The 15,676-nt window shown below is 38.6% G+C and overlaps 1 protein-coding gene across 2 annotated transcripts; it reads left to right on the top strand.

Annotated features, from left to right (window-relative positions):
* The first annotated feature begins 326 nt into the window (after window positions 1-326).
* On the top strand, window positions 327-5,889 carry ist1 (IST1 factor associated with ESCRT-III). 2 transcript variants are annotated; one of them, XM_035651726.1, is made up of 10 exons: window positions 327-456; window positions 1,050-1,150; window positions 1,298-1,478; window positions 1,612-1,699; window positions 1,782-1,865; window positions 1,958-2,068; window positions 2,370-2,558; window positions 2,852-2,953; window positions 3,395-3,401; window positions 3,945-5,889. In XM_035651726.1, exons 2-10 carry the CDS (start codon window positions 1,063-1,065, stop codon window positions 4,109-4,111), a joined length of 1,017 nt encoding a protein of 338 aa, XP_035507619.1. In that variant the 5' UTR covers window positions 327-456; window positions 1,050-1,062; the 3' UTR covers window positions 4,112-5,889. The 2 variants fall into 2 exon arrangements, with proteins under 2 accessions (XP_035507619.1, XP_035507618.1); XM_035651725.1 differs by having other exon boundaries at window positions 3,353-3,401.
* The last annotated feature ends 9,787 nt before the right edge of the window (window positions 5,890-15,676 follow it).

Raw genomic sequence — 15,676 nt, 5'->3', positions numbered from 1 at the left:
TTACAACAGCAAAGTGGATAGAGAAAAAAAAAACAGTATAAAGACAGTATAAAAACAGTAAGAGTATGAAAAAAATAATATAATATAAACAATGTACAAGAGAAAAAAACAGTGAAAAACCACAACAACAGATAACACGATAACACAAATACTAGCAGCTACTATACTATACTATGCTTGTGCAATGTTTTGCCTGTAGCATAGTACATGTAAGTAAATCAGAAATACAGAAATATTAAAGGTAATAAGTAGTTAAAGAGGTCCACCTACCTGCAGTACATCAGTAATGTAGGTGATTCTGAGTCACACCTGGTTGACTCCTGTTTGACTCTCTGGCCCCGCCCCCTGACGTAAAATCCCCATTGCGTCACTGAAGATCATTACGGAAGTGAACCGGGCGACGAGGCGGACAGAAACCGCAATAAGTTGTTGTGTTACCTCGATCAATACCGACAGGTGAGTCCTGACGCTTTAATAATAATACTAATAATCATATTCTTCAAACTACTTCCGTGTGTTTGAGCAGTCTGTTGTTGTTGTTGTTGCTGGCGTTGAGCGAGAGCTAGGTAAGTTAGCTAACGTAAACCCTGAAGACTGCTAACAAAACAAAGACTGCTAACAGGTTTGACAACGCAGACAGAGGTCCTGGGTTCTTAACGTATCTATACTGATGTAGTTATGTAATTAGATGACAAAAAGGAGACATAAAACAGATAAGATGGTAATGTTTAAAGTAGCACAGCCGAGGTAGCCGCGTCAGCTGTCCGTCGCGTCAGGCTAAAGCTAAGTGAGCTTTTTAAACGTTTAATACTAATGAATACTAACCTGTGTTAGTTTGGGTTAGCGAGCTGACCTAGTGTTTTGTGTTGTGTTTGTTTGGAGTAAATCTGCGGAGTCATTGTGCTGCGATGGGTTGGTCATGCTCACATGATTCAGTGACTCACCGGATCAGAGGTGGGGGCGAGGTTAGATGGACTCCTGGTCGGTTTCGGTTGTATGTTGTGTTTCTGTGTGGGTTTCTACCTCTTCTCATGCTCTCCTGTTCACAGACAGTCTATCATCATGCTGGGAGGAGGATTCAAAGCAGAGAGGTTAAGAGTCAACCTCCGGCTGGTCATCAACCGACTCAAACTCCTCGAGAAGAAGAAAAGTAAGTCCTGGGCTGAACTTAAACCCTGGTCCTCTTTCCCCACATATGGATTCAGTGGGTTCTTGTTTGCGAGTGTTTTCATTTTCTGTTCTCATCAGTAGTGACAAGTTTACCTTTTCGCTCTCCCTTTCACAAATTTAAATGAAGCTGAGCTTGCTCAAAAGGCGAGGAAAGAGATAGCAGACTACCTGTCATCGGGAAAGGATGAGCGGGCACGGATCCGCGTGGAGCACATTATCAGAGAAGACTATTTGGTGGAAGCCATGGAGATCCTGGAGCTTTACTGTGACCTGCTGCTGACTCGCTTTGGCCTCATCCAGTCCATGAAGTGAGTAACTTTGCCAACAAAGTGCACCGAAATCCCTTTTTTTGACATGTGGGGGTTTCACTTTGTCATTGAATGTTTCTGTGGCCGTCATTGTGGTCTTTCTTATTAACCCCTTTTCTGTTCTTCCTGTTAGGGAACTGGACCCAGGCTTGCAGGAGGCAGTGTCCACTCTTATCTGGGCAGCGCCTCGTCTCCAGTCAGAGGTGTCTGAACTTAAAACTGTAAGTACCGTCTAACAACAGCATTGAATACGTTCGGTCTTAGGCCGGTGTTCGCAGTCTTATCTCTAAATGTTTCTTTCAGGTATCAGACCAGCTGTGTGCAAAATATAGCAAGGAGTACGGCAAGCTGTGCAGGACAAACCAGATTGGCACAGTCAACGACAGGGTAGGCGATTCTTTCCACTGACTGCTTACGAGTCTGTTCAAGAATGCGTGAACCTTCAGCAGCATCTAATCGTATATCTGATGTGTTCACAGCTGATGCACAAACTGAGTGTGGAGGCACCTCCCAAGATCTTGGTGGAACGCTACCTGATAGAGATCGCCAAGAACTACAATGTGCCGTATGAACCTGACGCCATGGTCCGGGTGAGCGTTATATAATCGCTCACAGTGAAGGATGATGTCATGCTTTGTGTTTGTTTTAGGGCTGCAACTAACGATTATTTTCCTTATGGATTAATCTCTCAATCATTTTCTCCGTAAAATGTTAATCACTGACTAAAAGAAACAGGAAAGGAAGCTAAATTTGGAAATGTTTTCCTTAAAAAAAACAAACAAAAAAAGTCAATTACCCCTTGATCAAAATAATTAGCGTTAAATTTAGTAGTTCACTAATCGACTAATAATTGCAGCTCTAATTTATGCATCCACTCTTGTCTCTGGACAGCCCGAGGTGTGTTGCGGAGAGGAAGCAGACCTGATTGACGTGGACAATGACAAGAAGCCTAGAGGAGGTGGAGGAGGTGGCGGTGGAGGAGGTTTCACTGCTCCTGCTGCTCCTATGCCTATGGGAATGCCTATGCCCATGCCCATGCCTATGCCAACAGCTTTCAACTATCCACCTCCCAACATGGCCGTAAGAGTTTCCCCTTTACAGACCCCATTCTTTATTATTTTGTTCTGAATCATATTACCTTGATAATTATTAAATCTTGAAACAGAGTTGAAATAAACAGTACTTTAGTGATCGAAAACATGTTTATAATTAGGCTGCACAATTAATCAGAATATTATTGAAATTGCAGTATGGCCAAGTGCATTATCCAAATTTTTGAAGCTATTTTATTCTAAAATGTAATTTATTGTAAGTGGCTTTAAAGAGATGAGAATATTTACAGACTTGTGCCTGACTGATGTTTTTATCTTCAGGACCAGTTTAATGTTCCCGTTGGAAACTACAACAACTTCCAGCACCCTATGGGAGGAGGGCATCCCCCTCAGTTGCCCACTTCTCCCCCCACATATGAGTCTGTAAGTGACCGCCCCCCTCCCAACCATGCCCCCTCCCTGTTCCCACAGATGGACAGACGGACAGAGCAGGGCACCACTCAGGGAAGAGCGGTTCATTAAATTTGCTTGCAGTTTTGCCATTTCCTCTACTTTTTTTTAAAACTTTTACTCAGAGAAGGCCCAGATTCTGCTTCATCCGCATGGATATCACATAAAGTTCTAACACCGTAACCACTAACATTGACCTGATCAGTTGCTCTGAGTGGGATTCAAATGAACAGAAAGTGAATTTTGTTTGTTTTTACTTCTGCACCATCGAGTGCATGTTATTAATTCTTTCTAAATACTAACGTATAATATTTTGATTTCAATGTGAAGATTTGAAGACATGATCCTTGACACATTTTCTCTGGGTTTCAGATTGACGACCTAACTTCAAACAAACCTTCTGTTCCTTCGCAGGCCGTAGGTGAGTTCTGCCAACAACAGTTAAAGTTGTTCTGTATTTTCTGTCAACAAATCCAATTAAAAGACCAAAACCAACAGTGTGTTAGTTTGTCTTCTAACACATTTCAACTACCTTACCATGTCTGTGGTACTCAACCCCAATCTTATTTATTCCATTTTAAGATTGAAGTCTTTAAAAATGGTCACAGATGTATAGTTTTATTTTTAACTGCTAAATAATTTCCTAAAACAGGTGGGTACTGTAGTTTTTGGCAAATGTAGCAAATGGTGTATTTGTTGGGAACTATATTCAGCAGATGTTTTACAAAAAAAATAGTTTTTTAGACAAAAATAGAGCCTTGGCATCACAGGCGATACTTTAGATTAATTCATTGTTATGTAGTTCTGCTTTCTGACTTTCCATTATGTGCTGTTTACATTTTCATAACCACAAAAAAAGCCGTTTTCCCCACTGCCTGTTGGAAACTCACCACTGTTTTTGCTGTTGTATAAACTACCTGATATACTACTGCATAAATGATCCTTAATGCCATATATTCTCCAGCTCCTGGCCCTTCATCAAAGCTGTATGACAACAACGCTCTACCAGAACTGCCCTCCGTTCCCGACACACTCCCCGCATCCTCTTTCGGCGGAAACACCACCACCTCAGATGACATCGACTTTGACGATTTGACGCGGCGGTTTGAGGAGCTGAAGAAGAAGACCTAATTGCTATATCCCTGGTCTATAAACACACGCACACACATACACAGGCCCCTGTTGTCACCTACTCAGCTCAGAACAAGAAAAGGAAAATGTTCAAGGCTCTCAATCAGATTGTAATAGTTCTCCCTCTTCCACGGTGAAGTAATCTAACATACATATTAGACATACATGTATTCTTACCTCATTGATATAAATATATGACCAGCGTACTGAGGATGTGGTTTCTCACTTGACCTTATCATTAAGCAGAAATCTAATTTCTGTTAGCAGTACCATTGAATACCATGTTTTAATTTCTTTCTATACTGCACATTATATATATATATATATATGTATAAAATGTTGGTGTTGACATATGTTCACTCCTGCTCATTTAAGGTCACACTGACTTTTAACTTTTCCCCTTCATCTGAGTGATACTTAGAACCGAACTTAGATTTTAATTGTTGCTTTTACCCGGGCTTTTGGGTCTGACAGATATTTACAGTACATGCCTTGATTCTACTTTGTACATGCTGTGTCGCTGTGATCTTTGCCACTGTGTCACTCAGTCCTATCTCAAACCAGTCAAACAAGTGCGACTGGCCGCCCCACTTTGGTGGATAGTTGGCGTTCATACTAACAATGGCTACAGATTGGTTCCTAGGCGAGGCTCCAATACAAGTTTTTTTTTTTTTTATTTTTATTTTTTTATACATGAAGTTATCGGAACAGATAGAAGCCATATTTTCAGTGTCTTGCGCAGTCAGTTTTGTCACTGTGGAGAGGAGATTTCGAAACACTCTTCACACTTCAAGGTTAATTTATACCAGGGAAAAAAGGGTGTATGAGTCCTCCAGGAAAAGCTCATGGTGACATGTTAAAGGGGTGGCGTGGCACAGATGTATGTGATGTAAAGTTATAAAACAGTGTATCAAAATCTGTAATATAATACATTTAAAACCATATAGATAGACCTATTTACACAAATGATTGAACTGTACAGCATAAAGAGTTCGGTAGTAGGGAGTTGACAGATCTGTTTTATATACAGTATCAACTACATTTTTCCCCCCTTTTTGTATGTCAGTTTTACCAGATACCTTCACTTTCTTATCATAGAAGAACTTAATTTACAAGTAAAATGTGTGCAGACAAAAACAGGCGCACAACAACCTTATTTGATTAGATGTAAATATTGAACCCAGAGGTTTGTGTTGTCCTCTTTGATTGTGTGTGCATGTGTCTTATACTGTATGCGTACCACTGCATCTGCCTTAGTTACCATCTCTCATCAGAGGCCTTGCCAGTCTACAGTAGGATTAGGTTACACTTTGCTTTATTTGCTTTACCCATAAACAATTCTTTAAAAACCTTTTACAGTGGAAATTTGCGTAACGGATGGAAAAAACTGTCGGTACTGGCAATATAGGTTGATGTTTTCATGTAGCGAGATCGGAGTGAGCGGGTTTCTGTTGCTGCAACCTAAGCACACCCAGCTCTGCTTGCATGGCAAATGGGACGGTGGCCTTGAATAAAATGATTCATCAATCTCTAGAAAGCTCATTGAAAAGCTTTCCAGCTACACAATAGACAGTTAATTAATAGGTTTTACACATGTTGGAGAAAGTAGAGAGAGATTATTAACACTACTGAACTGTGATCTGCTCACTGTCTTTTCTATGTTGGACTGTTCTTTCATGCTAAACCTTGAGACACAAAATGGTGTCTTGTTGCAAAAAAGGAGTTTTTTTTCCACTGTATACTAAACAATTTAATAAAAGATTATTTGAAACTGGAAACTGGTTTGTACACTATTTTCTCTAAGTGTTCACAACACAATGCTGTTTCACATTGTACCCAGCAGGGGTCCTCAGTGTAAAGCTAAAGAATTATTCCTAGAAGTGGTTTACAACAAACTTTATTTACAGATGCAGTGTATTGTGTATTGCCGAGGTTTACATTTTTTGTCTTTCAGATCAGTGTACTCTGTTTAGCTTCTTCATGGATCCTAATAGTTCTGTCTTGACTGTCCTGCATCATACGGAGACACATTTTACCTGCTTACCTCTAAATGCATGAAGATAAATGGCAATTTCTTTGAGAGGGCACAGTCGAGGGCAGCTAGCAACCATTTGCATTCAGGCCATTAACTTCCAGGCTTTTAAAGATGATCAGAAATGGCTTGAAAGGAGAGTCCATTGAGTAACACAAAATGTGGCAGATGAGCCATTTGAAAAGGAGAATCTTAGAAAACATCCATTAGCAAAATCAGCTAAAGAGTGAGACTGAAGGCCGTGGGAGTCATTTTTGTAGAAATTGTATTCTTTGTGGACTTCTTTTTTGGTAAAGGTCCAGAGTGTTACCTGAAAATAAGAACTGTTGTGTTTTTCGTTGCCTTAGAATGAGCTGTTTTAAGGCAGCGGATCCTCTCTCACACAGGCCATGTTCCTAGGCCTGAATACACAACCAAATACTTTGTCTCAATGGGGCTTTTTTTTCCTTTTTTTTTTGCGAGTTTTGCGGCCACTGTAGTTTTTGCTGCGTGCTTGTAAGGCTGAGCTGTATTCAAATGGTTGCAGCTTCACCTCTAGATGCCACTGAATCCTACACACTGGTCCTTTTAGGTCTTAAAGTCGGTATTAAAAATGTCTCAACTCTAGTATTTCTGTATGATCTAGAAGGACATTTTAAGCAAGGTCAACCATTCTTTATCCTCACTTTATTGAATAAACAAATCATATTTTCTTACATGACATGCATTTAATGGCAGACATAGTATTAGTCTTAATTGCCTTACATAAAGTGCATTCAAGAATGCAGGAACAAGAGCTAGATGTTATCAAAACTGTTAAATTTGAAGTATTTGGGTTGAAGTTTTTAACAGTAATTTAAGCCTGTGTTATGTCACAGTGATACTGCTGGCTAGTATGTCTGTTTCAAGGCCAAACAGCACAAAGGCATTTTTGGAGCTTTTTGCCACGCCATATCGCTGTGTGGTTTCTCCAGGCCTGCTATAAAACCTTAGTGTACACAGAAGTATTGACGACATCACCTTCTTTTTTCAGTGAATCAGCAATTTACTGTGGCATGAATGTGGGTCAAGCTATTTTGCTGTAGTGCTGTGAATAAAACGAGGGCTGCTGATAATGTTTGAGATGTTAGCTGCTGGACAAAGCTGGTATAACTGAGTTTTTTTCACATACTTCCAAAGGTTATTCCACTGACAGAACTCTTTCTGCAAAGGAAATAATCACAAGTTTTGTTGTAGTGGTTTCTGGTGTGATTTTTGAGGACTGACCAGTACAGGTGATGTAAGCCTCGCTTGGATTGGCCAGCCAGTCAGTAAAGTAGGTCAAATTGTGCCATTTCAGATTCTAAATCAGTTGCAGTTGCAGTTTTTCCATTGTATATTAATTGCAATTATTAGAATATGAACCCAATGTATCTGCTCTACAAAGACTAATGTAAAAATAGACTAAATATCCACTTGCATACATGTCATTTTAGATTAAAATACCTGCACAAACATGTATATTCAGCATCCAAAAGCTTATTGGTTTAAACAGAGTTTACAACCATTGATGCTGAAGCTCAGTTTATCTGAAAAGTTATCAAGAAAAATGTTATTATTTAATATTGTATAATAATAGTGATGACTGTGAGGCACAAACGGTGCTGTCAGATACTGTATGTCTGTAGCTCTATCAATTAAAAGGCACTAATAGATATTAAAGACATGAAGATTTTAATAGAGATTACTTTATTCAAGCCCACACATACATACAGAATCAATAAATCAAAACAATAAATAAATTATTAGTCATTGTTGATTAAATAAACACACAAAGCCTAAGACAGGACATTAATGTGTCTTCAGACCTGCTTGTATCCCAAACCAAAAGCACAAACTTGAATGTAGTTATGTCTGCTATTTAAATCATTCAAAGGGGAGGAAGGACTGAAGTACATAGAAGTAGGCATGTATGATGAAAACTTATGACATGCACCTTCAGCATCTATTACATTGAAGGAGGTGAAATGAAAAAAGTGATCAATTAATAATTAGCTACCATATGTGAAATTACATAAAAGCACCTTCCCGCTCCTCTAAAAGTAAAAGTCCATGTTGGTGTGTAATCGATGGTTGGTCATACACTGAGATGACAAGTCATGTTGACAGCAGTAGCTGGCTGTTAGGAGTCTTTGGATGCTGACCATATTGATATTTTTAGAGTTACTAATAGCAGATAAGCAATAAATATGGTAATTTTCAGGCTAAAGCAAGAAGGATTCAGTATTTTCCCTTTTTGGTGGGGCACTAAAATGGTCTACTGAAACTAAAATTAGCTTGGTACGTTTTTGGTAAATTTGGATCAAATGAACAAAATAAATATACATTTTGTTTACAGATTGTACAGACTTTTTATAGAGTATATCTGCACAGACTAATTCTAGCAGGGCTTCTATTACATTACTTGATTATGATTATTGGATTAAGGACATTTTTTCACTTTACAAATAACTCAAGGAGCTCATGATAGGTAGCTCCTGATGACATCTAAATCTGCTTCAATGATTCTTGAAGCTGTAAATAAATCCTACAGATTTTGTATATTGACATGAAAATAACAACATATCCAGGAATGATCAAAAGCTTTTCAATACAAGCAACCAGATAATTTATTCCTATTCACATACATCATAATAGAAAGTAAATGCCTTGAAGAAAAGCAACACTTTGACATGCAAGATCAATAGTTATTTAATTACAGATTTTCTCTGACTAACCATTTCAGAAAGGTTTCCCTGGCAATGGAAATTCTGCACACATACAAAACACCAGAATGTGTTATGCAATTTTCATATTCAGAAAGTAAAACTTCCAATAAGTGCAAAAGAGTGTTTAAGAAGTGAAGGTTGCTGTGGATTGCAGCTGTGCCCGTCACAGATGACAGCTTATCCCGTTAAATGCAGCTTCCTCACATTGTGTCCCTGCCAGAGTACCGTCTACACTTGTCTTGTTGTTCTGTTAAATGGAGAAGACAGTGCAGTAAGACTCACAGTACTTTACTGCTCTTTAACTGAAGAAAGGATGCACTGATACACTTAAGAGAGAGAGAGAAGTCACTTGGGAGGAGTCAAAAACTAAAAGGGTCAGTAGTTTATAGTTGTCAAAGCAAATATTTTTACTTTTTCATATGCATCATTACATAAGAGCTCTCTGCAGTCAACCTGAAACAAAATGGAATAGATACCTTTGTCTGTTTTTATGAATTATGAATACGTAGTTTGTGATAAATTACATTTAGAGGCTGTTTTTGCAAATCTGGCAATCCAACATCTCAGGCTTAGCCTAAAAGACTAAAATGTTTTTGCATGTTTGAACAATTTCAGTTGTTACGGATATTATATTCAATTTATAAAAGTTTATTTTAAGTTCATTTTTCCCCTTATGGTCACAGTTTTGAAGAAGAATCTATCTATCTATCTATCTATCTAATCTATCTATGCTATCTAAGTCTATCATCTATCTATGCTAATCCTATCTCATCTATCTATCTAACCGTATACTACGAGATTGTTTGATTGGCCTTGGCGGGCGGGGACACGCAGACCCAAAAGCGTGAACACACATTGACGTATAATCTTTAAACTGATAATGCGTTATAAACCAATTGCCTATTTACACATCCCGGTAGACATGGAGGCAACATGTTTCTGGCCACCAAGTCCAATATTCACTTTTTTAGCTCCTTTTTTCGTCTCCACCAACTCCTGAAGGAAATATCTATCTCTTTAGCTGCTAAATGCTCCACTATGTTCACCAGGTAGTTGTCAGCTCTGCATTAGTAACAAGAGAGGTAGTAAACAACAGCTTTTTTGCTTAAAACAGCTGCCTGCTACATCTGAAAACGTCCCTATGAGTGTGATGAGATTTTAATCAAAACAATAAAAGAGTCGGGCTGTAAAACCTGCAACACTGAGGTCAGGTGATAATTCTCAGTAGCAAATTAATGTATGTATCATTGTACATAGAAAGCAGACATGAAATCTTTTGAACATAGTACTTACTTTTACTTTTTTTTACTTCTAGGAGCTTGTACACCCACCACCTGTTCTGGTAACAGGTGGGCTGTGTAATGTTTTTCTTACCTAACAGCACTTGCTCAACTTCTTCACTCTCCTCCACAGCTACAGGTTTCAGCAGCAGGGCAAAAAACACAGCAACGCCTATCACCTGTGAACAAAAACAGGCCAGATGATAAATATTTAAAAAATATATCTTGAATGTTTAAAGGTTATTATTCCATAACTAGTGTGAACTATTGTAGAAAAAAAGACTTTAAATTAATAATTTGATACCGTTTAAGTTTTCTCATCTTTACCCACCTTGAGAGGCTGCAGTATAAAGATGCTCTGGAAGAGGGAGAGGCCCAGAGACATAACCCACTTGATGGACTTTTCTTTGCCATACTCAAAGCCGTACAACAGGGTGAAGAAAGTGGATATTCCACTGATGGACAGCAACAGGAACCAGCCCAGGAACACACACCACCACGGCAGCCAGCAGCTCGCTGACTTCTTCTTCTTCTTCACGGGAGGTGGGCTGCGCCAAGAAGAGGGAAAGAAGGATGACACATGAGATGGTCCAGTCAAATAAAACCAGTGGTGTTTCTACTCTACACAGTGTGTTGGTCGGAGTGCTGACCAGTAGACCAAGTGGCTGGAGAAGACCATCTCAGCCTTGCGAACCAGCAGGTTGGTGATGTTGAGTGTCTGCTGGTACTCGTGTGGACTCTGGAAGTTCTTTGCATCCAGTTTCTCGAGGCACATCATGAGGTGACAGAGACCAGCTAGGAGGAACTTGCTGCAGTACACCCAGTGGGGGTCGCTCTCACTCTCCCCTTTGACAGAATTGCATACAGACCAGCATATCATCATCAACCATCACATTTCTCTAAGTGCAAGACAAGCTTGGGAAGATAAAAATAAACACTATATGCAGCCTTATCCATTAAACCTCAGGATACATCTGTGCCCTAATAGCACACTGTTATGCTTTTTGTATCATTGTCTTATTCATCCACTTGCCCCATCATAGCCCTTTTGTATTTTTTGTTTCTGTTTCTATAATCTTTTTACCTTAATTGTGCAGTGCAGACAGTACAAAAACAATGTTTCTTCTTTTATCAAAGCTAACAGCCGGTAATCAATTCTTATTTAACAAAACTAAAATACTACCTTGCATAAGCTGGATGAATTCATGGACCCTCTCCAAGGCAGGGCCAAGGTCAGCGGTGGACTCCAGCCTGGGCATCTCTGACATCTTGTTCCTCGGACTTCTGCTCACCAATGAAATCACCTCCTCTGTATCCTAGGAGGGATGCACAACAAATACCAAATGCTGTATGTATACTATAAATGTATAGTATACATGATCTGATCAAATGCATAGAAAAGTACAAGTACATATTATACAGTAAAAGGTCAGCAGAAGTCCAAGCCACACAACACTTACAGTAACTGCAGCATATACTGAATGGAAAACATGAGCTTACAAGGTCATTGATGAGGCAAGTATGATGCACAAAACACTGCCACAGAAAAAACTGCTGGACACACTATCACACACATACATATAACATCATGCACAACACACCTTTAGCATACTTGGTACGGTAACTGCAGGAGGTCTCAAGTTCTCCTCAAAGTCTTTTTTAGATTTTGGAATTATGCGAGGTCTGATGCTTCGGAAAATGGTGATGATGAGGATGTTGATTGGAAACATGAGAAGACCACTTTCTACCCCCACCATGATCTCCTGCCAGGTGATCTGCAATGACCCTGGAGAGAAAAAAACAAGAACATAGTGTGAGTGATAAGAAGTATCTGATATTAGGCCCATTCAGGATTAATCCAATAACAGGGATTTTATGGCTATCCTTAACCTCATTAAACCTCTGATGAACTGTATGCTACCTGCCCAGCAACTGTTTGCTAAGAAGAAACTGAACAGGTGGCGATATGTCATTGTTGTGTTTACAGCTTGTAAGTGGCCAAAAATCACTTAATGCAGGTTTTACATGAAAACAATAGAAGCTACATTTAGAGGTTTAGAGCTATAGATTTAGACATGCCATTGAGTGTCATCTACAGGCAGGATAGGTATCTACTTCTGCAATGTTGACACTTGCAGGCAATGAGTTTTAAAGCTGCTGTTTTTTTCTAGCTCTAGTTTGTGTGTGTCCGTGCAATCATTCATCATTTGCTAAAATGTACCAAGTTTTGTTAAGTGGAGCATTACTGAATATTGAGCTTTAACAGTGCTCTGTGTCTGATTGTACGTCCTCTGTCCTGCTTACTTTTGGGAGGAAAAGGGTCCTGATCAGATGTTATTTGTCCATAGGAAAAAAGTCTAATGCCAGGTTTATATATTTTTGGAAAATAAAATAAATAATTATTTCATAAATTCTTTAAAAATTTTCATTTAGTATTGTAAAAGCACATGCTTCTCATCCCAAAAAAACCCACACAATTTATCCACAGGAATGTGAATAATTCTAGTTTCTGGTAACATGCAACCAGACACATGCTCAATGTATAAAAAAATTATAAAAAATGACATTCACAATGCTACTTGTATGCTTTTCCAACCACCTGCGGCAACACACGGGTCAAAAGGTGACTCTATTCTCTGACTGTGTTGCCACCTCCATAGTTGCACATGTGGAAGCAGAGGTGTTGAAGATAATACAATATATCAAGAGAGGACAGACAGCCAATTAACTTGTTTCTCAGATTATTCCTTCTGCGCTTGCTTGCATATTGACTTCAACCTTTTGACCTTTCATCCAAACCTTGAAACCTTTCATCCAAACCTTGAAAATTACATTTTAGATATTCATTAGTTATTTATGATCAATACTCCTTCTTACAAAACTGTGGGTTTGTTGTGCAAGTGACCTTATATTCTATATACCAAATCCATGAGTTGTTAAATGAACAATAGGCATCTTTTTCTAAAAGTAAGTTTTTAGATGCCTATAACACAGATATTATAAACCCACAAACAACAATGATTACATTTCCATAAAGAATAGTTTTCTTTCTGGAATAAATCTTTGCTCTTCAGGTCATAAAGCTATAATAATTAAATATTTCATAATTCACCGAACGAGAAGAGTACGGGGGAGTCCTCATTTACAGGAATGTTCCAGAAGGCAATATTGATGGCCATGGTGCAGAGGAGCAGGCTCATGCAGCAAGAGACCCGTTGGGCACGTGTGAATGGACTACGTGAGGGAGGATCCACTATAGACACCCAAATGTGTTCATCCCTAAAGCCAGTTGAAGTTCTGCTCTGGAAAATATTCCTGACCAGAGAAAAACAGAAACCCAAAACGACACTTATCAATTAACATGACTTTCTCGAGTTGGCTTATTCCAGCAGTGTAAAGTGGTCCGACTCTGACCTGAAGCTGGCAATCTCGTTGTTCTTTGCAGCATTGAAAGTCTTCTTGGTCATGCCGTCTCCATGGTCAGCACTCAGCCAGCAGCCACAAAAGTAGTGCCAAACCTGTCGTGTTTGGAGGTCTTGTACGGTCACCTTGTTTATATACCTGTTTTTAAGGGGAATTCATAAAACAACAAACATTATACATTTACCATAATGGTTTATATTAGTTTTTAGTTTTATGCAAGTAATTAAAATATTAGATAGTATGAGCATAATGTTTATATTTTTCATATAATGAGTATGTGTGCATGTGTACTGTATTCTCAAAGTGGTATTTAATGGTAGTGATAACAAGGTACTGCTAAATGATGAGGCATGCCTGACATTTCAAAGTGTCACTGTGAAGAAGCCTGTTCTGCAGAGAGGTGACAAATGCTACCTGTACACAGCTCTAACAACCCTGTTTACAGGTTGACACCCACCAATTATCCACAAGTTCAGCTGAATCAATCCAAGCATAAAAAACACACAACTATTTAAGTATCACTTTAAGGTGCAACCTAAAAATGACACAAATCTGCAAGTAAACTACTTTTATACTGGGTTCAAAACACATTTTCATTTTTATATATCTGCTGTAGACAAATTTGGGAAATTAATTAATTTCTGCTGAAGTATGTTCTGTCTAAGCATTCAGTACCATGATGGATGACCTCCAGAGTTGTCGTGCTGCAACCTGACGTTTCGTACTTCGCCCAGTGGGAAGGGTGTGGACAACAGGAACATATCGAATGCCCCTCTTTCAAACACAGGCTTGTCGGGATCTGTGAGATTGTGTGTATCACTCTCTCCCTCTGAGCCAGTCAACTTCACTGTCACCTACAGGACAGAAACAACATGCTGAGCATTGGGTTCACACATCAGTGTCCCGAACCAACCAACCAACACTAGTGTTTGTCCATAGTTTAACCCATTTAATACAATTTGTGTAACATCTTGACTTATAAATGAATGATAAACCATAGATTGATCTGTGCATTTTTCACACTTTCCAGGCTGGTTTTCAATTATTTCAGTACCTTTTAGTTTTATCTTATAGTTACAACATTGTTTGATAATATAGTTGGGGAACGCATGTAATATTAAGAATACTCTTTAAAGTTATAATTGTTCATATTTTCATGAAATCAAACCTCATTTTTGTTATTATCTATGACATTTTTTCAGCACTAGAGTGGCTGGGTCCACCATTCCGATGGTAGTATTAGTGGGAAGTTCAAACAAGTCTTGTGTGTTGGCCAAAAAACAACTTTATCAATTTAAGGGTTAGGGTAGCTTGGAGTCCTTCCTCCAGTTCATACTGTTCATATAAGCACCTTGCTATTGTTTCAAGACAGACTTTAAAAATTGTTAATCTATTTGTTAATGAAGCTACAAAATTCATCTTTTTCACAGTGTCTGATGATAAGATACTGCTTTTCATGAGCAAAGATTTTAAAACAGTCCATACTTAGAACATCATTAATGTGATGTGAACTATATTCATATATATAAACATGCTGTATTACTCTTTTGGTATCCTCAGTAAAGTGATTATTCTATGAGCTAATTCATTCATGTTAAATAGATTAAAAAGAAACAAAACAATTCTGTCAATAAAAGAAGGTTCGTACATTGGCAGTAGTTCCAGCATTCTTGCGATGGCCAGTCTGGACACCGATCAGATAATTGTACAGAGCGCCTGGGTGATTGTCCTCCAGCAGAGTCATCTTCCTCTGAGGGGTTCAACATAAAACATTGTGGTACATAAATATGAATGACTTATCAGGAACTGCTTTATTTGGGCACTAGAATGAATATTAAGAGTTTAAACAAACTATCCACCATTAAAAAAATAAACGTATACGTTTATAATTAGGAAGAGAATATACATTTTATTAATGTGGACTGATAAGTTTAATAATAAAATTATGATATAATACAAAAAAAACCAAACACAAAGACCTGTTTCATGCGTGGAGAGGCTGACCTTAGAGCGTGACCTGCGGTCAGCATAGCAGGCCCACAGCAGAGTGATCAGGTAGAGGCCAAAGAAAGCACACAGCAGTGCCAGCACCACATAGTTCTCA

Source organism: Morone saxatilis, unplaced genomic scaffold, assembly GCF_004916995.1.
Source record: "Morone saxatilis isolate NCDOM2014 unplaced genomic scaffold, NCSU_SB_2.0 Contig11, whole genome shotgun sequence".
Taxonomy (NCBI): Eukaryota; Metazoa; Chordata; class Actinopteri; family Moronidae; genus Morone; species Morone saxatilis.
Note: the sequence above shows the minus strand (reverse complement) of the source record. Positions and strands in the feature narration are given on the sequence as shown.